Below are 23344 nucleotides of genomic sequence, written 5' to 3'. Positions count from 1 at the left end.
GGTGTCGGTAAAGCAAGGGTTATAATGATTTACACTCAACTGTGCTCCATGACTAAAGGCCCCTTCACATTAAGCGACGCTGCAGCGATACCGACAACGATCCGGATCGCTGCAGCGTCGCTGTTTGGTCGCTGGAGAGCTGTCACACAGACCGCTCTCCAGCGACCAACGATGCCGGTAACCAGGGTAAACATCGGGTAACTAAGCGCAGGGCCGCGCTTAGTAACCCGATGTTTACCCTGGTTACCATCCTAAAAGTAAAAAAAAACAAACACTACATACTTACCTACCGCTGTCTGTTCTCCAGCGCTGCGCTCTGCACTCCTCCTGTACTGGCTGTGAGCACAGCGGCCGGAAAGCAGAGCGGTGACGTCACCGCTCTGCTTTCCGGCTGACCGACGCTCACAGCCAGTACAGGAGGAGTGCAGAGCACAGCGCTGGAGGACAGACAGCGGTAGGTAAGTATGTAGTGTTTGTTTTTTTTACTTTTAGGATGGTAACCAGGGTAAACATCGGGTTACTAAGGGCGGCCCTGCGCTTAGTTACCCGATGTTTACCCTGGTTACCAGTGAAGACATCGCTGGATCGGTGTCACACACGCCGATCCAGCGATGTCAGCAGGGAGTCCAGCGACCAAATAAAGTTCTGGACTTTCTTCAGCGACCAACGATCTCCCAGCAGGGGCCTGATCGTTGGTCGCTGTCACACATAACGATTTTATTAACGATATCATTGCTACGTCACAAAAAGCAACGATATCGTTAACAATATCGTTATGTGTGAAGGTACCTTAAGTCATCCTTAGGCCGGGATAACACAGTCGTCAGTTGTCTCTTGTGAGAGAATCGGGCCAATTACGCTAATGACGCTCTGTTTAAATTCTTCTCGCATCACAGGTGCAAAGACGGAGAACTTAATTTCTTCATCGCCTCTGTCCGCAGATGACAATCTGAACTCTGATGACATCAGACTGAAGCCCAATGTTTCAAAAGCAACCATAGCCTTGTATGAGTGCATGTGGCCAAATTATTTGATGCTCTTGCAGCATGATATCTATCTGATAAAAAAAATCGGATAGCACTCTGGTGTTGTATATGCTTGTGTGAGCGAGGCCTTAAAATTGATCTCTGACTTTTACCATCATCTAGTTATACATGTGAACATAGAATTGACACCTAACATTCTGCATCATGAGATTAGAAGCTGAAAGGGTACCGGTCACCTCCAAAATTGCAATATACCTGCAGATTTAGCGATTTAACCCCTTTCCCACCTGAGACCGGGTTTTATTGATCTGAGACATATGGATACGTGCCAATGATTTTGCGATCGCTGCTAGGTTATCAGCCAATTCTGACAGCTGACACCCGGCACTCAGTGCCAGCAGCGGTCCCGCATCGCTCCCAGCACATAACCCCCTGCATATTGCAGCATATCAGGAGCAGGCAGAGGGAAAACAGCCCCTCTGCCCTAGGATCGGAGACCGTTCTACGTCATGAGGACATCTGGGTCACCAGAGCTAGTAAAGTTGCTATATCATGCTCAGAGCATGATCAGCAATTTTGTCTGTCAGTATAGCGCTGACTGTTTGCATAGCATAGGGATACTGCTGCTTTCCCATGCTACACAAGCGATCAGCCTGCAAAAAATAATAGTCCCAGAGTGGGACAAAGTAAAAAAGTTTTTTAACGCACTCATCCGCATGCCTGCACATATTTGACGGAAATTTGCCGCCTCAAAAATTGCAACATGGTGCGTTTTTAGTTTTTGCAATAAAAAAAACAACATTTTTTAGTTTGTGACAGCAGCCAAACTAAAAACTATATACGGTAAATCTGGTATCGCTGTAATCACACTGAACCGAAAAATAAAAGTCGCCTAATCACTTACACCGCACAAGGAATGGCGCAAAAAAAAAAAAATACATCAAATCAGTTCTTTACCTGCTGTTGATTTGTTCATTCTGCCTCCCAAAGATTGCAGTAACGCTTACCTCACATTTATCCTGTGCACTTTTGACAAAAAAGGGACTCCGTGGAACAGAAACCAGAGTCCAGAGATTTAGATGGAAACCCCGACATAAGTGCTCAGCATAGAGCACCGGATAAATGAGATTTCAATCGTTATGTAAAATGTTCCCAATAAAAGCTTCAACTCAATCCACACAAAAAGCAAGTCCAAACTCAGGTCCATCATCTGTTAACGGTAATACAGGGATTTTTGTGTACTAACCGTAAAATCCTTTTCTCCGAGCCAATCATTGGGGGACACAGGACCATGGGTGTTATGCTGCTGTCACTAGGAGGACACTAAGTAATACAGAAAGAATAGCTCCTCCCCTGCAGTATACACCCTCCTGCTGGCTCCAAGTGAACCAGTTCGGTAACAAAGCAGTAGGAGCTTAACATTTAACCAGGATGAACTATGTCAAAACCAAGCTAACACAGAAAACCAAAGCCGTTAGGCTAACAGGGTGGTGCTGTGACTCCCAATGATTGAATGAATGAACGGTGAGTGCACAAAAATCCCCGTTTCTCCTATGCCTCATTGGGGGACACAGGACCATGGGACGTCGGAAAGCAGTCCCTGGGTGGGGAACAATCAACTGTAATTGCTCCTTGTACCCACAGGTTACAGATGCGGCACAGCCGCCTGCAAAATTCGTCTGCCGACGGTCACATCTGCCGAGGCCTGAGAATGAATATGGTAATGTTTTGTAAACGTATGCAGACTGGACCATGTCGCAGCTCTGCAAACTTGAGCTGCCAAAGCTTGGTGCCGGATGGCCCAAGATGCACCCACTGACCGAGTAGAACGAGCCTTAATCCCTGCTGGGACAGGATGACCTCTGACTCGGTAGGACTCCTGAAAAGCTGAACGAATCCATTTGGCTATTGTCGCCTTGGAAGCGGGAGACCCCTTCCTTGGCCCTTCCGGGAGCACAAACAGGGCATCTGACCTGCGGAAAGACGCCGTCCATGAGACGTATCTCTTGAGAGCTCTCACTAAATCCAGTGTGTGGAGGGCCTTCTCAATGCGATGTACTGGTGCCGGACAGAGTGACGGTAAGACAATCTCCTGATTGAGATGGAAGGATGAGACAACTTTTGGCAAAAAGGACGGGGATGTTCTCAAAACCACCTTATCCTGATGAAAATTCAGGAACGGAACTTGACAAGACAAAGCCGCCAGCTGAGACTCGTCTAATGGACGTGACCGCAACCAGGAAGGCAACCTTCCATGAAAGAAAGGACAGGGAAACCTCCTGTAGAGGTTCGAAAGGAGCTTCTTGCAAGAGTCCGAGGACCAGATTAAGGTCCCATGGTTCCAACGGCATCTTATAGGCGGCACCTTATGGGAGACTTCCTGAATGAACGTCTTCACTTGTAATCTGTTGGCAGTCCTGCTTTGGAAAGGAACGGACAGGGCTGAAATCTGCCCCTTGAGAGCAGTAAGGGCGAGACCCAAGTCCAAACCGGTTTGTAAAAATTCGAGGATGGAAGGAATGGAAAATTCAATAGGAGAACGTCCCCGGTCGTTGCACCAAGAAAAGAAGGTCCTCCAAGTGTGATGATAAATACGCATAGACGTAGGCTTTCTGGTGGTAAATGGGGCCCTGTGATAGCAGGTCTGCGCGATTCGGTAATCGCCAGGGAACATCGGCGACTAGTTGAACTAGTTCCGCGTACCATGCCCGGCGCGGCCAATCTGGCGCAATCAGGATAACTGGTACTCGCTCTGCTCTGATCTTCTTGATGACTCTCGGCAGTAAGGGGAGCGGGGAAAATATGTTCGGAAGCCAAAAATGATGCCACGGGAGTATGAGTGCATCTGCCCCGATGGCTGTTGGATCGTGGGACCAAGCTATGAAGTCGGGAACTTTGGAATTTAGCCGTGAGGCCATCAGATCTACATCCTGAGTTCCCCAACGACAGCAGATCTGGTGGAAGATCTCCGGATGGAGAGACCACTCCCCGGAGTCAAGGCTTTGACAACTGAGGCAATCTGCCTCCCAATTGTACACTCCAGGGATATGACCCGCAGAAATCATTGAGCGGTTTTCCTCGGTCCAATGGAGAATGTAGCCTACCTCGCTCATGGCTGCCATGCTGTGGGTTTCCCCCTGTCGGTTGATGTATGCCACTGCAGTGGCACTGTCGGACTGAATCCTGATGGGATGACCCGCCAGGAAGGGGTGGAACTGGAGAAGAGCTAACCTTATTGCCCGAATTTCTAAGATGTTGATCAGAAGGCGTCATTCCTGAAGTGACCAGCGGCCCTGAGCAGTGTGATGTAGGAACACCGCTCCCCAGCCTAGAAGACTGGCATCTGTTGTCACAACTAGCCAATGTACTGGAAGAAAAGACTTCCCTTGATTCAGGGAGGACTTCAATGTCCACCACCTGAGAGACTGTCTGACTCGCTGGGGAAGAATAAACCGACGATCGAGGGAGGATGGGTTCCTCTCCCAAACAGCCAGGAGGGCATGCTATAAGGGACAGAGGTGTAATTGGGCAAATGGAACTGCCTACAAAGCTGCTACCATCCTGCCGAGGACTCTCGTACTGAAGCGCAGAGAGTGCGAGGTTGAGAGAGCTTCTGACCTTTCCGCTGTAAGGCTGAGATCTTTTTCGGAGGAAGAAGCACCAACCCCTGGGACGAATCCAGTATCACTCCTAGAAAGGAAATTCGCTGAGCCGGTACTGGGGAAGATTTTTTGAAGTTTATCTTCCAACCCAGGCGAGAAAGAGAATCCATTGTTATGTTTACGGCCTCCTTGCAGGCGCGGAAAGAGGGGCCTTTGATGAGGATATCGTCTAGATACGGTAGCACCACCACGCCTCGGGTGTGAAGGATGGCCACGGCGGCCGCCATGACCTTGGTGAATACCCTGGGAGCGGTGGCGAGGCCGAAGGGCAAAGCAACGAATTGGAAGTGTTGTTCCTGAACTGCGAAGCGAAGGAACCTCTGGTGAGAGGGGAAAATTGGAATGTGGAGGTACGCGTCCTGGATGTCTATAAACGCCAGGAACTCACCTTTTTCCATGGAGGCGATGACAGAACAAAGCGATTCCATTCGGAACAGTCGTACCCTTACGAACTTGTTCAGCAGTTTTAGGTCCGGTATGGGCCGTACTGTACCGTCCTTCTTTGGAACAATGAACAGGTTTGAATAAAAACCTTGAAACCTTTCGCTCCGAGGGAGCGGGATAATAACCCCTTCTTCTTTTAGAGAGCTTATGGCTTGGAAGAACTTTGATGTCTTTGCCCTGGGAGGAGAAGACAGGAAAAAACAATTTGTTGGGAGAGAGGAGAATTCTATGTTGTATCCGGAGGACACTAGGTCGCAGACCCATTCGTCATGAGCGACCGAGAGCCACGCGTCGCTGAAGGAAAGCAGGGGGCCGCCTACTTTGAGGGTGTCCCCCGGATACCACAGGGAGTCATTGTGTGGGAGATCTGCCTGGTCTGGACCCCCTGGATCCTGACTGCCTAGGCCTGCCTCTCCATGAAGGGGAAGGTTTGTAAGAGGTCTGGGGACCTCTATCCCTACGTTGTGCCCGGCCGGATCCAAAGGATGTGGAAGTAGAGGACCAATTTGAGTTGGAACGAAAAAAAAAAATTTAAAAAAATAAAAATTAAAAAAAAAATTAAAAAATTAAAATCGGGACCAAGCCTGCTGTTGCTGGTTCCGAAAGAGCCAAAAGGGTCTCTGTTGTGGGAGAAATTTACTCTTCCCTACAGTGGCGTTGGAAATTAATTGATAGAGCGGTCGCCTTTTTGGCGAAAAACTCGGATATGGTAAAGAAGTCAATGACTTTTTGGAAGCAGAATCCGCCCGCCAGTCCCTGAGCCATAAGGACCTCCGAATGAGAAGCGCAGGTCAGCGGCATCCAGAGACGTGGTCATTAGAAAATCCCCAGCTCTGGTTAACTGAGTAGCAAGGTCTGCTACCTCGGGGGGAAGATTGGTATCCAGAACAGCTGAAGACAAGACCTCAGCCCAATGGGTCATAGCCTTAGCCACCCGCGTAGCAGCAAAAGATGGAAAGAGTGCTTCTGCTGAGGCTTCAAAGGCTGAACGAGCCATATTGTCGATCTGACGATCGGTGGGGTTTTTAATCGAGGCGCACTGAGGATAAAATAGATTTAGTAGCTAGGCGCGATACTGGAGGATCTACCGGAGGAGACTGTGACCAATCTTTTCTTAGATCAGGAGCAAAGGGATATTTTGACGCCATGGGCTTTTGCCCTGTGAAGCGTTTATCTGGATGGATCCTATGAGATTCAACGATTTCCTTAAATTCGGGATGATTGGCAAACACTCTGTGAGCCCGCTTGGTCCTCTTAAAGCATGATCAGTTTTAGATAAAGGTTCCTCATCTAGCTTCAGGGCCTTGTTTCTGACACAAAGAGAGTCGAGAGTCTCCTGATCATGTTGAAATTCCTGATCTAGGGACGTGTCAGAATCGTCCTCAGACAGGTTCTCTACTAGCGAGGGGAGCGAGAAACAGAACTCTCAGAACCCGATACCCAGTGATGGTCTGGGGACAAGGCACGAGTCCTTTTCCTGGAAGAGCGAGAGCTCCTTGGTAAGGTACGACCCCTAGTGTACAAGGGTTTCTGATCATCGGAAGCGTTGTCCGTAAGAGTACCCTGGTTATAGGAAGGGTCTCGGAACGAGTTTAACGCTTTGGCCATGGATGCCATAGACCGGGTAAGGGAGGTAGCCCACTCAGGGGGACTAGGCTCACTGGGTTCGGTATCAGTAACAGGTGGTTCCAGAGCAGTCACCGGTTCACAAGCTGAGCATAACGCAGTATTGTGACCCCGGGGTAGAGATACCTTACAAGAGGTACAAGCAGCAAAAGAACACAGCGTGGGTTTTCTCAGACTTCTTGTTAGGCTTTGATTGAAACATAGTGTAGCCTTGAGGAGAGCGCTTACTAGCATGGGAAGGGTTAAGCTAGGTTTCTGCAGCTTACCCAGGTCCTGTGTCTTGAGTCCCCGGAGGAGGTCCGCAATGTCCACAGAAATCGCTCCCTGAAGCTGTGATTCAAAACGTTGGAGCAGCGCTGCAGCATCAGCTTGCGTGGTGTCAAAAGACGGCCGCCGAGATCAGGAAGACAAGGCGCTTCTCGCATAACGAGAAGTGCCAGAGAGAGTGAACAGCGGTAACTGCCGGTGGGTGGAGTCAACGTTCCAACCTGGAAGAGGGAAAAGCCGGGGGCTAAATTTTAAGCTTGCGGTTGCGGCCTGTAGTGCCGCTACCGCTATTTGTGCGACGTGACCCACGGACCCAGCTTTAAGGTATCTGCGGACCTCCCTTATCCCACAGACGCCATAAACATCATGTCCGGCTATGCACCTGGCTCCAGGAGAGGTAGATGGAGGGCTACTCCATGTGGTCACCTGCTATGAAGGGGGTGGGGGGGAGATCGGAACGCGAAGGAACTGTCGCCCGTAAAGTGAGCTCAGGGCTGGCATCCAACGGTGCAGGAAAGGGTACGGAGAGGGACGCTCCACATTCTTGCCTGTTGATGGTTCGGGGGAGATCAGAACCTAGAAAGGGTCCGTCGCCCCCATTCGCTCCGTTAAGGGAAAAATAGAATAAAAATAAAAACGGTGGGGTCTGAAAGCAGACCCAAGTGCCTCCTACAGGCACGAAGCAAGAACTGGTTCACTTGGAGCGAGCAGGAGGGTGCATACTGCAGGGGAGGAGCTATTCTTTCTGTATTACTTAGTGTCCTCCTAGTGACAGCAGCATAACACCCAAGGTCCTGTGTCCCCCAATGAGGCATAGGAGAAATAGCGGGCTTCCTCGTAACTGGTAGTACAAAGCCTCTGGAAAAGCAAAATGGCTCCACGACCCTCAAAAAAAAAAAAAAATCTACAAATTGTGTGCTCCCAAATCCAAAATCCCCCTCCCTTCTGGAGCCCCACAGTGTACCTAAACCACATATAGCGTCAACATATTTGGCATTTCTGAAGCAATGAGAGCCCGCCTAATTGAATGCCTCCAGAGTGAATGCCTCCAGAAGCATGAGCTTGGTATAACATACTGGTGACTGCAACAGGAGTTTGCAATTTTTAATCGGCAACATTCATTGCTGCTTGTTTCTGGAAAACACCCATGGAGTCAAAATTGTCACTACATCTGTAGATAAATTCCTAAATGGGTATAATTTCCAAAATGGGATCACTTGAGGGGGGGATTCTGCTCTTCTGGTAATTAGAGGCTCTGTACATTGAGGCCGCAAACTATGCTAGGAAAATCTGCACTCCAGGAGGTAAATAGCGCTCCGTTCCTCCCGAGTCTCTCCATATGGCCAAGTAGTAATGTACAGCCACATACAGGTCCTTCTCAAAAAATTAGCATATAGTGTTAAATTTCATTATTTACCATAATGTAATGATTACAATTAAACTTTCATATATTATAGATTCATTATCCACCAACTGAAATTTGTCAGGTCTTTTATTGTTTTAATACTGATGATTTTGGCATACAACTCCTGATAACCCAAAAAACCTGTCTCAATAAATTAGCATATCAAGAAAAGGTTCTCTAAACGACCTATTACCCTAATCTTCTGAATCAACTAATTAACTCTAAACACATGCAAAAGATACCTGAGGCTTTTATAAACTCCCTGCCTGGTTCATTACTCAAAACCCCCATCATGGGTAAGACTAGCGACCTGACAGATGTCAAGAAGGCCATCATTGACACCCTCAAGCAAGATGGTAAGACCCAGAAAGAAATTTCTCAACAAATAGGCTGTTCCCAGAGTGCTGTATCAAGGCACCTCAATGGTAAGTCTGTTGGAAGGAAACAATGTGGCAGAAAACGCTGTACAACGAGAAGAGGAGACCGGACCCTGAGGAAGATGGTGGAGAAGGACCGATTCCAGACCTTGGGGAGCCTGAGGAAGCAGTGGACTGAGTCTGGTGTGGAAACATCCAGAGCCACCGTGCACAGGCGTGTGCAGGAAATGGGCTACAGGTGCCGCATTCCCCAGGTAAAGCCACTTTTGAACCATAAACAGCGGCAGAGGCGCCTGACCTGGGCTACAGAGAAGCAGCACTGGACTGTTGCTAAGTGGTCCCAAGTACTTTTTTCTGATGAAAGCAAATTTTGCATGTCATTCGGAAATCAAGGTGCCAGAGTCTGGAGGAAGACTGGGGAGAAGGAAATGCCAAAATGCCTGAAGTCCAGTGTCAAGTACCCACAGTCAGTGATGGTGTGGGGTGCCATGTCAGCTGCTGGTGTTGGTCCACTGTGTTTCATCAAGGGCAGGGTCAATGCAGCTAGCTATCAGGAGATTTTGGAGCACTTCATGCTTCCATCAGCTGAAATGCTTTATGGAGATGAAGATTTCATTTTTCAGCACGACCTGGCACCTGCTCACAGTGCCAAAACCACTGGTAAATGGTTTACTGACCATGGTATTACTGTGCTCAATTGGCCTGCCAACTCTCCTGACCTGAACCCCATAGAGAATCTGTGGGATATTGTGAAGAGAAAGTTGAGAGATGCAAGACCCAACACTCTGGATGAGCTTAAGGCCGCTATTGAAGCATCCTGGGCCTCCATAACATCTCAGCAGTGTCACAGGCTGATTGCCTCCATGCCACGCCGCATTGAAGCAGTCATTTCTGCCAAAGGATTCCCGACCAAGTATTGAGTGCATAACTGAACATTATTATTTGATGGTTTTTTTTGTTTGTTATTAAAAAACACTTTTATTTGATTGGATGGGTGAAATATGCTAATTTATTGAGACAGGTTTTTTGGGTTATCAGGAGTTGTATGCCAAAATCATCAGTATTAAAACAATAAAAGACCTGACAAATTTCAGTTGGTGGATAATGAATCTATAATATATGAAAGTTTTATTGTAATCATTACATTATGGTAAATAATGAAATTTAACACTATATGCTAATTTTTTGAGAAGGACCTGTATGGGGTATTGCCACATTTAGTAGAAATTGTGGGACAAATTTTGGTGCCATTTTTACCCACTTCTTGTGTGGAAATGTAAAATCTGGGACAAACAAAATGTTTGTGATAAAAATGCAGTTATTTTTTCTTCGCTGCCCAATGGTATAAAATTCTGTGACACACCCATGGTGTCAATAAGATCACTGCACCTCTAGATAAATTCAGTGAGAGGTGCAGTCTGCAAAATGGGGTCACTTATGGGGGTTCTGCTGTTCTGGCACATCAGGGGCTCTCACAGTGGGTCATGGCACCCGCAACCGTAACAGTAAAATATGCACTGTAGTATGGCGCTCCTTCACTTCTAAGCTTTGCACTGTGCCTGATTTCCCAATTACATGTAGGGTATTGGCGCACTCAGGAAAAAATGGACCTCAGTTTACAGCAAAAATAAAAAAATTCCCTTGGGGCTAAAACAACAGTTTAGTGGAATAAATGTAATTTATTCTTTCTTCCCTGCTCAATGGTATAAAATTCTGTGAGGTACATGAGGTGTCAATATGATCACTGAACCCCTAGATGAATTCATTGGGGCGGGTAGTTTGTAAAATGAGTTCACATATGGTGGGTTTCTGTTGTTCTGGCACCTCAGGGGCCCTGACAATGTGACATGGCACCCGCAAACCATTCCAGCAAAATCTGAACTCTAATATGGCGCCTCTTCCCTTCTGAGCTTTGCAGTGGGCCTCAAAAGTAGTATTCCCCCACATACGGGGCATCAGCGTACTCAGGAGAAATTACACAAAAATTGTATGTTGAAATTTCTCCTGTTACCTGTGAAAATGCAAAATTTGAGGCTACAAAACATTTTTTGTGGGGAAAATGTGTTTTTTTTTTTTCACAGCTCAATGTTCTAAACTACTGTGAAGCAACCTGAGGGTTCAATGTGCTCACCACACATCCAGATCAGTTCCCTGAAGGGTCCAGCTTCCAAAATGGTGTCATTTGTGGGGGATTTTTACTGTTAAGGCACATCAGGGGCTCTCATAACACCACACGGTGTCCGCTAATTGTTCCAGCAAATTTTGCATTCCAAAAGTCAAACGGAGCTCCTTCACTTTCGAGCACTGCTATGCCCCCCAAAACAGTGGTTTCTCTCCCACATATGGGGTATGGGTATGCTCAGTAGAAATTGCATTACAAATTCTGGAGTCCATTTTTTCCTGTTATCCTTGTGGAAATAACAAAAAATTTAATTTGGACCCCAATTTTTTTTAAGTTAAATGTTCATTTTTTTCCCCACATTTTAAAAATTCCTGTGAAGCACCTGAAGGGTTAATAAACTTCTTCAATATGGTTTTGAGTACATTGAGGGGTGTAGTTTTTAGAATGGTGCCACTTTTTGGATATTTTATATCATATAGAAAAATCACTTCAAATGTGAGGTAGTCTCTAAAAAATGGTTTTGTAAATTTTGTTGGAAGAAAAAAAAAAAAAAAAAAAACGAGAAATCGCTGGTCTTTTAACTTATAACTTTTAACCCTTACAACAAAAAAAAATTGTTTCAAAAATTGTGCTGATATAAAGTAGACATGTGGGAAAGGTTATTTATGATCTATTTTGTGTGACATCTCTCTGATTTAAGGGCATAAGAATTCAAAGTTGGAAAATTGCTAAATTTTCCAAATTTTCTCACAATTTCAATTTTTTTTCCCATATATCCCATAATTTTACCACTACCATGAAGTCCAATATGTCATGAAAAAAATAGTCTCAAAATCAGTGGGATCCATAGAAGCGTTCCAGAGTTATTACCACATAAAGTGACACTAGTCAGAATTGTAAAAATTGGCCTGGTCATTAACGTGCAAACCACCTTGGGGGGTAAAGGGGTTAAATAAAGTTATGCTGGTTTACTGGAGCAGCGAATACAGGGAGAAAGCAAAGTTATATTCTCCTGTAGCTGTTTATTTCCAGACAGCAGAGTGGTGCAGGGAGGTGTAACAATCACCGCTCAGCAGAAAGGGAGTGCTTTGCTATCATTTCCTTGCCACATGACAGAAAGCAGCTCTGCAGTATGTGCGGAGAGCAGACTGTCAATGTGCAGGAAGATACTACAGCGCACTCACAGAGTAGTGAGCGGAAACCGTTATACCGCCTTTCACCACCCTGATGACAGGAAGTGAGGCTGCGGGAAGAATATAAATAGGTTTTCTCCCAGTAGCTGCCCCTCCAGTTAAGCACTCTAATATGACAAATGCCATTTACTTGCAGATTGCCCCTATATCAGCAGACAAATTGTGTTTTTTGGAGAGGACAGGTTCCCTTTAGTTCATGCTGTCTTGTCATGGAGTCTCATAGATTACAGATTACAGTACGGACTTAGCTGATTAATGATTTTAATTTTGGAGGGCATTTGAATTGGTCAGAATCAATGGTTTTTAAAACGCGACAAGCAAGTCCTTCCAGTCACTTTGATCCATGCTCCTTCAGGTCTTGAAACAGGAACAAAGAGGAACAGTGTCCAAAGAAACAGCCACCAAGAGTGTTAAGTATACACAACAGCAGAACACATATACAGAGAATTGCCCTTACTTTGAATGATGCAGCTTGTCCTCAATCAGTGGAAGAGCAGCAGGAATCATTTCCCGGGGAAATATCTGACTCACAATAGTCAGTGCCATGCACATCTCCACAAGGTTGGTGCTCTGTAGATCCTGTGAGGAGGCATCGGTGCTTTACATCTTAATATGCATAGTATAACAGCATATAATGCCGAGGGTCACTACATTACATTTAGAACAGTCTCCAACTCAATCTACAAGTAAAGATAGGACTTTGCCTTTACATTTTAATATGTAAGGGAACCAGATTTTGCTGCTATAAGACAACTTTCCTGAGCTATTTGCCAGAGGGACTTGATGGTTATTTATTAGTGAATAGCAAGCATGTTCGAATACTAATAGAGCATCTTCAGCGTGGTTTTAAGAGAATCTGTCAGAATATTTTGCCACCATAAGATGCGGCCACCGCCTTTCAGGGCTTATCTAGAGCATGACATGACTTAAGCTTAAAAACTAAAACCCAGACACTCCATTTGCAGACACGTGTTTCAGGGTGATTGCCCCACATCAGTGCAAAGCAGGAGAACTGATCTGGATAGATGAGAGGCAATTTAAGGCGGAACGTTTCTCCTTGTGGAGAGTGCCAAGCAGGTGTAAGGAGACTTATAGGCCATGCAATGCAATGCTCCACTGGCTATAAACTAGTATCAGATGTTTCTGTGTGCCAACATGTGACTCCTATTACCTCTGACACATACAAGGGGTCATCTAAGACCGTAAACTCGCTCTTTATTTTACCTTTAGAACAGTATTTACAAGCAAAAGCAGCAATTCATGGCTTTCATGTAGAAATAATGACACTGCCAGATAGCCTGCAAAAAAAGAGGATATTAAGATCCATAAACAGCAAACACAAAGCATTTACATTATTACTATCACTATTAGCACATGCTACATAAAATAAAAGGCAATCATGGTCAGAAGCAACTCATTGATTTTGCCAGGGAGAGATTAATGTGGCCAGGCATTCATCCTGCAGCAGCAGAGAGAATCTAGTCTTACATGGTGGCCATTTATCCTTGTAGTTATAGGATGGGAGTCGCTCCTACAGAGCAGCGCTTAGATTTGGCTAGAGGAGCCCCTAAGTGTGCCTTACTAGGTTGGAAAAAGGCATAAAGACAAGGGCTTTAGAAATAGTGCTTCATGCTGCTAAGTCTAGTCTTGAAGTAGGAAGGGAACCTGCTCCTGTTCTTTTCTACTCTAATCATCTCCACTTTATTCAGCAATTAGCATGTTTCAGTTAGGTGGGGTTCATAGGAGGACATATAGCACTCAGGTGGGGGGTCTCCTGATCCAAACTTACAGCCCAATACGAGTCTGAGGCTGCAAGTTTGTGTTAACAGACCTGCGGTCAGTGTAAGCATTTGTGGTTCAGTTTCTCTGGATACTCATGGGGTCGGAATGGAAGCTGTGAGTATTGTGGGCATGTGGCAAGTTCTTTTGCACAACGTGCAGAAATTAAAGAAATTTGTCAGCTACACAGAGCACAGACCTCCTCTTGAATGTACATGCCCAAGAGACATAGCTTCAGTCCATTCCCCAGAGAACCACCATCTAGAAGGTTAGGCAATGACAATACAGCACAAATATCATTAAAACTTAATTTTCTGCACTATTCATTAGCAGCCAGCTTAAAGGGTTATTCTGCTCTCCACTGTGCATCACTAAGTGTCCACTACTCCTATGTAGCCCATCGCACGGCTCAGCTGTTCCCGGAGCACCACCTCCCGTGGCCGATGCTTACACTACATATTACCACCCCATCTCAGACAACCATTCGTGTAAAGACTTACTAGTAAAGAGAAGCACAAACTGCATAATGTGGTGTAGTTTAGAGAAGTTTTTTTTTTTTTTTATGAAAATGTAATGAAAGAACTAATATGAAGACCTCACCGTCCTCCGCAGTTTCGTGCCATACATTACCAATGCCAGAGACAGAATTCACTGGGTAGACTGGCATGTCATCACTACAGTACACACCAGACTGGAGGGGGTTATTCTGTGAGATACAGTTTTATTGCACAGCATCTCTCCTTCAAGCTTTAGCCAATCATGGAAAATCCATTAAAGAGAAACTTACAAAAGCAAAAGGTTCCTAAGAATTTATAGCCGTTTTCCTCTGCTTACTTCCTAGAAACCCCTCCTAGGAACATCAGTATTGAATTGCCAATGTCTGTACAGAACACTAAGAGCAATAGTAAAAGAATATTACATACCGACACGCTTTTCTAGCAGGTTTCCTTGCTGAGCCAACTTGATGGCGTGAATGTACCCAAATGAAGCTTCATAGCCCAGCATTTCACAGTAGATCAATCTCACCATGCATTCCTTCATCTGCCGCTGCCACATAAATACAGAGTGTAGATTAGTGCCAATATCACAAACCACTGCTGCTATTAATACAGTTAAAACATACTGAATATTGGGCACTTTCCTACAGAAACAACCTGTGACCGACTGCTGCGGAAGGAACGGACGAGCAATCAGAGCACAACTCTGTACAATGCCAGATATCAGAAAGTCATGTTAGTACAGATATTAAAGACAATTTATTATTTCAGTAAATCGAAAGGTCATTGTTCAAATATTTCCAAAATGCATGTACAAGTCTCTAAAAAGCATTCCCGGAATCTCTCAAATGAGGAACGTAAGTTTGCTCTTATTTTAATATGCCGTTTAAGGGCTAATTCCAATTCCGCAAACTGTCACCTATCCAAGCAGTATGTGATTGCTTGGGGTCTGACCATTGGAACTCCCACCAATCATTAGAAGGAAATCTAAAATGCGTTATTAGAACGGAGAGTAGCAGAGCATGAGCACCAAAGGTCCATTCATCAGAGATAGCCGAGCATGAGCACCAAAGGTCCATTCATCGGAGTTAGCCGAGTATGAGCACCAAAGGTCCATTCATCAGAGTTATCCGAGTATAAACACCAAAGGTCCATTCATTGGAGTTAGCCGAGCATGAGCTCCAAAGGTCCATTCATCGGAGTTAGCCGAGCATGAGATCCAAAAGGTCCATTCATCGGAGTTAGCCGAGCATGAGATCCAAAAGGTCCATTCATCGGAGTTAGCCGAGCATGAGCTCCAAAGGTCCATTCATCGGAGATAGCCGAGCATGAGCAACAATAACCCATTCCAATAAGGCATTTCATTCTCATAATCAGCAGAGGTTCTAGAGGTCTGCGCTCCATCCTAATCAGGAATGTAAGAGCTCTATTCTCAGGAATGGTGGAGGTCCCAGTGCTCCTGTCAGTAAGAGGTAACTTGCCATTGCCCTCATTATCAGAAAATGCCCAGGGATAATTAGATATTTTCCAAAAACAGAATATAGTTTGGAAATCTGGTTAATTTTTTATTCTATAAGAGCAAGTTCACTCTGACAAGTGCCCATTTATACAGCTCCTATTTTGTATGTTTCAGGGTAAATTTGCTTTGGAAGTATAAGCACACATTTCGTTACGACGCAACACCGGCATATATAGTTGTGCACAAAAGTTTACATAACCCGGCAGAATTATTTTTACATTCTTGGTCTTTTTTCAGAGAATATGAATGATAGAGCCAAAACTTTTTCTCCACCCATAGTTTGTGGTTGGGTGAAGCCATTTATTGTCAAACTACTGTGTTTTCTCTTTTTAAAATCATAATGACAACCCAAATGATACCGTACATTGCCACCTTTAACATCAATGACAGCTTGAAGTCTTTTGTGGTAGTTGTGGATGAGGTTATTTTCTCAGAAGGTAAAGCTGCCTACTCATCTTAACAAAAAGCCTCCAGTTCCTGTAAATTCCTGGGCTGTCTAGCATGAACTGCACGCTTGAGATCTCCCCAGAGTGGCTCAATGATATTGAGGTCAGGAGACTGAGATGGCCACTCGAGAACTTTCACTTTGATCTGCTGTAGCCAATGACAGGTCGACTTAGCCTTGTGTTTTGGATCGTTGTCATGCTGGAACATCCAAGTACGTTCCATGCGCAGCTTCCAGGCTGATGAGTGCAAATTTGTCTCCAGTATTTGCTGATAACGTGCTGCCTTCATCTTTTCTTCAATTTTGACCAAGTTTCCTGTGCCTTTGTAGGTCACACATCCCAAAACATCAGCGACCCACCTCCGTGCTTTACAGTAGGAATGGTGTTCCTTTCATCATAGGCATTGTTGACCTCTCTCGTGATGTAGCACTTATGGTTGTGGCCAAAAAGTTCAATTTTGGTTTCATCACTCCAAATTACCTTGTACCAGAATTTTTGAGGCTTGTCTCTGTGCTGTTTTGCATATTGTAGGTGAGATACTTTGTGGCATTTGCACAGTAAGGCTTTCTTCTGGCTACTCGACCATGCAGCCCATTTTTCTTCAAGTGACTCCTTATTGTGCATCCTAAAACAGTCACACTGCTAGTTCTCAGAGTCCAGTATTTCAGCTGATATTATTTGAGGGTTTTTCTTTGCATCCCAAACAATTTTCCTGGCAGTTGTGGACAACATTTTTGTTGGTCTACCTGACCGTGGTTTTGTTTTTACAGAGCCCTTGATTTTCCATTTGTTAATCACAGTTTGAATGCTGCTGACTGGCATTAGCAATTTCTTGGATATGTTTTTGTATCCGTTTCCTGTTTTATACAGTTCAGCTACCTTGTCTCGTAGATCCATTGACAATTATTTTGCTTTCCCCATGACTCACAATCCAGAAACGTCAGTGGCTGGATGAAAGATGCAAGAGTCTGTCTGGATTTCAGAAACTCACACAGCTTTTATGCACACACTAGTTACAAGCAAACAGGTCACATTTGAGGATGTTCCCTTTAGCAGCCATTCAAACCCATTTGTGTCAACTTCTGTGCATGTTATCAGGGTATGTGAACTTTTGATCAGGGTCATTTGGATGTTTTGGGTTGTCATTATGATTTAAAAAAGAAAACACAGTAGTTTGACAATAAATGGCTTCATCCAACCACTAACCATGAGTGGAGAAAAAGTTTTGGTGCCATCATTCATATTCTCTGGAAAAAGGCAAAAATTCTGCCGGGGTATGCATGTACCCTTCATGAGCGTTACTTCAGCCCATTTTGGTTGTATATTGTATTAGGTTACACGCTAATATATTTTCCGCTTCTATTGCTGCATGAATTACATCAGACATCAATATATCTACCGTATATACTCGAGTATAAGCCGAGATTTACAGCCCATTTTTTGGGGGCTGAAAGTCCCCCTCTTGGCTTATACTCGAGTCATACCCAGGGGTTGGCAGGGGAGGGGGAGCGGGGCTGTCTAATTATACTCACCTACTCCTGGCGTGGTCCCTACAGGTCCCTGGCTCCTCGGCGCCCCGGCTTCTTCCTGTACTGAGTGGTCACATGGTACCGCTCATTACAGTAATGAATATGCGGCTCCACCTCCCATAGGGTGACCGCTCAGTACAGGAAGAAGCTGCGGCTCTGGGGAAGCAGAGACTGCACAGCGCTGGGAGCAGGTGAGTATAATGGGGAGGGGAGCGCTGCGCGATATTTACCTGCTCCCCATTCCGGGTGCCGCTCCATCTCCAGCATCTTCTGCAGTGACGCTCAGGTCAGAGGGTGCGGTGACGTGGTTAGTGCGCGCCCTCTGCCTGAACGTCAGTGCAGAATACGCTGAAGATGGAGCGGTGCCGGAACGAAGTCAGGTGATATTGAAAGTGCCGGGGGCCTGAGCGACGGAGAGGTGAGTATATGATTTTTTTTTTTTTATCGCAGCAACAGCAAATGGGGCAAGTGTCTGTATGGAGCGTCTTATGGGGCCATAACATTTGTGCAGCACTATATGGGGCAAGTGTCTGTATGGGGCATCTTATGGGTCTATAATCAACGTTTGTGCAGCACTATATGGGGCAAGTGTGTTATGATCCGGTGACCTTGGAGCAGCATGAGAACTTTCACTGGAGAAGGTGGTCACTATACTGACCGCAATCCTGAACTTAACACCGCAACTAGAAGTAGCCGTGGAGTGTACCTAACAATCCTAGACACCTCGTCACAGCCGGAGGACTAAATACCCCTAAAGATGGAAATAGGAATACTATCTTGCCTCAGAGCAGATCCCCAAAGGATAGACAGCCCCCCACAAATATTGGCGGTGAGTCGGAGAGGAAAAAACATACACAGGCAGAAAAACAGGATTTAGCACAGGAGGCCACTCTAGCTAAATAGGACAGGATAGGACAGAGTTCTGTGCGGTCAGTATTAAAACCCTTCAAAAATATCCACAGCAGAATATACAAAAACTTCCTACATCTAACTAAAGATGTAGGAGCGTTTATCTGCAACTCCAGCGAATCCTACAATCAGAGCAAGAATACAAACAAAAACAAGCACACAGCAGTGTGCCACAGACACAAAAAAACAAACACTTATCTTTGCTGAATTTGGCAGCTAGCAGGAGAAGCCAGAAAGAGATCCAACACTTCACAAGGAACATTGACAACTGGCAAGGGCTAATGAATCCTGCACACTTAAATATCCCAGTCAGAACAGCAATTAGCAGATACACCTGGCCAGGACTGTGACTCAGAGACAACTGCATTCCCACCTACAACCACTGGAGGGAACCCAAGAGCAGAATTCACAACACAAGTGTCTGCATGGAGCATCTTATGGGGCAATAATCAAGATTTGTGCAGCACTATATGGGGCAAATCTTTATGGAGCATCTTATGGGGCCATAATCAACATTTGTGCAGCATTATATTGGGCAAATGTGTCTATGGAGCATCTTATGGGGCCATTATTAACCTTTATGCAGGATTAAATGGGGCATATTTTAATATGGAGCATCTTATGGGGCCATCATAAACTTTATGGAGCATTATATGGGGCTCCTGATTCAATATGGATATTCAAAAACAATTAACCTACTGATGTCTCAATTGATTTTACTTTTATTGGTATTTATTTTTACTTTTGAAATTTACCGGTAGCTGCTGCATTTCCCACCCTAGGCTTATACTCGAGTCATTAAGTTTTCCCAGTTTTTTGTGGCAAAATTAGGGGGGGGGAGGGGGTCGGCTTATACTCGGGTCGGCTTATACTTGAGTATATACGGTATGTAGTCATTTTTTTCAACAATTGCGGATATCAAGCTACTGTTTAGATTTACCTTTTATAAAATCAATAAAAAGTTTGGAATAAGAAGTAAACACTTCCATAACACACTTCTGGAAAAAAAACGGCTGTAACATACAGTATGACACTTTATACTAAGGGCCTATAGCACAGTCCACATCTATAAAACATCTATCACGAAAATTGTTGGGAGTTGATAAATGTTTTCTGCGGGATAATCTGTTTCCTTAGGGTCCGTTTCCACTGGCTGAATGACAAATATGTAGCCAATCTGTGCTCAATACAAACACTTTGATTAGCAGGCGGACGGCAATTCTCACGTAACCTGAACAATCAGTAATAGATGGTCCGGCACAAATACAGTCATAGCCAAAAGTGAGTGACACAAATTGTGATTTTCGCACAATTTGCCGCTTCAGTGTTTTTAGATCTTTAGTAAGATATTTCTATGGTTACTAAAGTACACTTATAGCATTTCATAAGATTTTAACCATTTATTGACAAATTCATCAAGTTTAAGACTCAATATTTATAATTACTTTATTGTCCCTTAGGCTACAGCAGTGTTTTGGAAGCAGTGTATTTTTTGTGTTCAGTGAACCCATGCAGATTTGCCACACGTAAAGAAAGACTATGAGTGAGACTACAAAAAGGGACTAGCTTCTCTGCTGCAGATAAAGGACACTCTGCCGCTCATAAACCCGCACCGCGGGGGAGTCTACACAGCGTCAGATAGAAGCACAGTGGGCAGGAGATTTATAGAAATGTCATCCACTGGGCTTGTAACCTAGAACGTTTGGACCCAGCAGAATTGAGCTGTATCCAAAACGCTGCTATTCGGGATCTTGGGCACATACACTAATTCTTTAAGACTTTGCCCCGCCAGGATGGATATCAGGTTCTTGGATAAATCTTGACTGATGACAGCCCACTGTTGGCTAATCAGTGCCTGGAGTTTATTACAATTTCTGGGCTTTTGTTTATGCACCCGCATTTTGAGGATTGATCACAGGTTCACAATGGGATTAACATTTGGGAAATTTCCTGGATTCAAAATGTTAATGTTTTGTTCACTGAGCCACTTCGTTATCACATTTGACTTTTGACACAGTGCTCCATCATGTTGGAAAAAATATGGTTCATCACCAGATTGCTGCTAGATAGGGATGCGCGGGCCCGTGGAACTTCGGGTTTGACCGAACTTTAGTCTAAAGTTCGGTTCAGGTCAGTTATTGAAGAAAACAGCCGCACTCAGGCTGGGATTTTTTGAATGCATAACCGGAGCAAAAAGTTTATTCAAGTCACCACAATGTTAAGGCAATTAGGAGAGGGACTCCGTGGTAGGTATAAAGTAGGTAAGAAGGTAACGTTTCAACACCGTGGTGGGTCTTTGTCAAACCTCATTTGAAAGGAGGATAAGAATAGTAAAAGAGATGCAGTGTAGAAGAATCTGGAGAAATTCCCAGTACGGACTATAGTTAATGCATGTGGAGATCCGGAATGGCACGGAAGGGGTATGTCCCTGGGAATACTGCAGGAGCTGGAGCGGTGCCTGTTGGTGACGTGCACATCACCACCAGGCACCGCTCCAGCTGCTGCAGTATACATATAGCATAATGCACAGCCCACGGTCATCCATATAGCATAATGCACAGCCCACGGTCATCCATATAGCATAATGCACAGCCCACGGTCATCCATATAGCATAATGCACAGCCCACGGTCATCCATATAGCATAATGCACAGCCCACGGTCATCCATATAGCATAATGCACAGCCCACGGTCATCCATATAGCATAATGCACAGCCCACAGTCGTCCATATAGCATAATGCACAGCCCACAGTCATCCATATAGCATAATGCACAGCCCACAGTCATCCATATAGTATACCAATACACCCCATAGTCATCCATACAGTATAATACACCCCGTAGTCATCCATGTACTGGCATGACCACAGATTTAAAAAAAAAAAAAATACTTATCTTTCATTCACTCACTTAATGTGTGCTTGTGGCTTTAGTAGTTTATTTTTATCAATTGACAAAATTCAACATGAATGTACAATATAGAAATCTAAATCAAATTTGTGTTAGCCTCAAATTTTTTTTTGCCTTAACTGTAGACTGTCATTGATAATTCTGAAGCAAGCTTACAACTCATTTGACCCGACAAATGAGTATTTTGTGCATTCATGGAATGATAGGCAGTTGATTATGATGATGAGGGATGAAGCATTCCAGGGAAGAAACGGTGCCAATAATTGGTAAATTGTGTAAATGAACCCTAGATGTTAGCCAACAGCTATTGCTCCCTCCTCTCCAGGACATGTGCACACTTGGCTGAACATGCTGAGCGAGTGAGGGGAATGGCAGGAACAACACTTCTGTGGGAGCAAAAAGATTGGAAATGTTGAAATCCAAAATGCCTGATCCTTCTTTCCCTGACCTCTATACAAATTAGATATTCTCCCTGTCCTGACAAAATAGGTGCGATGTCTAATGTGGACACATCTATAGACGAAAAGAACTACAGTCAGTCAATGAAACACAGAGCCGACGTAGAAAACAGCAGCTTACATGCCAGGGAGGGAGGACTGTAGAGAAAGAATACATAAATGGAAGGTTACCAGGGTGGTGGAGGGTGAGGACACAGTGGTTTTCAAGTTGGCAAGTTCTTGCTGGATAAGCTTTTCTTCCTCCTAAGAAATACACACAGGTAGTAAGTAACATGTACTGACATATAACAGTGATCACCTGGAAGAGAACTACAACTCCCAGCATGTACAGGGAGCTGCAGGTGTAAGGGAAGTCATATCAAGCTCCACTGTGCGAGTGGTCAGCCGGTCCGCACTCACTATGGCTGATAATCTGCAGGACAGAGGATCCATCTAATCCCAAATACAGGAATATCTGTGGGCAGACAGTCCCAGCAGAACATCAGGGGCGACAGACACATATAGGAGGTATACATGAGATGCATACATATTCAGAGCAATAAATACACACAGATATATATTTAATACATACACACATATAATAGATACATATACACAGATAAATACACAAATGATACATACACACACACATAGTACAGACATACATACATACACAGACCGATAAATACATATAATACACACATATGATACATACACACATAGTACAGCCACATATACTAGATACATACAATGACAGCCCTGACCGGTACCTGTCTGGAGCTCAGCCCTGTTATACTCCGGATCAGGCTCCCCAGTTTGGAGCTGGGCCCCGGCGCCGGCTCCTGAAGGAGAAGTCCCGGCAGAGCGCTCAGGGTCCGCTCCACTATCTCACTCATCATCCAGCTCCACACTCACAACAACAACCGGCATCATCCAGCACTTCCGCTTCAATTCAACACACTACAACTTTATTCAGCGACCTCACTATACGCAATGACAGCAGACACTAGATGGCGCTCGTGTGCAGGCACTGCGCTGTGCGGCGGTGAGGCCGATGTTCTGTCACGTGTTCTGCCACTGTGTAATGATGTGCGTGTCTCCAGCTGTGAGGTCAGACTGCAGGACGCAGCGCCCGCTCCGCTTTATTACTGGGCAGCGGCCAAAATTCAGAAAAACTCCACAACTTTATATACAAACCTCAGAGAAGCACACAACTTTCCTAACGCGGCAAATC

At 44.9% G+C, this 23344-nt stretch overlaps 1 protein-coding gene across 2 annotated transcripts in view; it reads right to left on the bottom strand.

Annotated features, from left to right (window-relative positions):
* AP4E1 (adaptor related protein complex 4 subunit epsilon 1) overlaps positions 1 to 23069 on the bottom strand; it is a 112247-nt gene extending 89178 nt beyond the window's left edge. For both annotated transcript variants that reach the window (XM_069765998.1, XM_069765999.1), the window contains exons 1-5: positions 22881 to 23069; positions 22303 to 22374; positions 14785 to 14908; positions 13307 to 13380; positions 12540 to 12661 (exon numbers count right to left, since the gene is read on the bottom strand). In XM_069765998.1, coding sequence (XP_069622099.1) covers positions 12540 to 12661; positions 13307 to 13380; positions 14785 to 14908; positions 22303 to 22374; positions 22881 to 23009 — 521 coding nt within the window. In that variant the 5' untranslated portion in view covers positions 23010 to 23069. The remainder of the gene's footprint in view (positions 1 to 12539; positions 12662 to 13306; positions 13381 to 14784; positions 14909 to 22302; positions 22375 to 22880) is intronic.
* Positions 23070 to 23344: the final 275 nt, after the last annotated feature.

The sequence above is a fragment of the Ranitomeya imitator genome, chromosome 4 (assembly GCF_032444005.1).
Source record: "Ranitomeya imitator isolate aRanImi1 chromosome 4, aRanImi1.pri, whole genome shotgun sequence".
Lineage (NCBI taxonomy): Eukaryota > Metazoa > Chordata > Amphibia > Anura > Dendrobatidae > Ranitomeya > Ranitomeya imitator.
The sequence above is the reverse complement of the archived record's forward strand: the minus strand, read 5'-3'. Positions and strand labels throughout refer to the sequence as shown.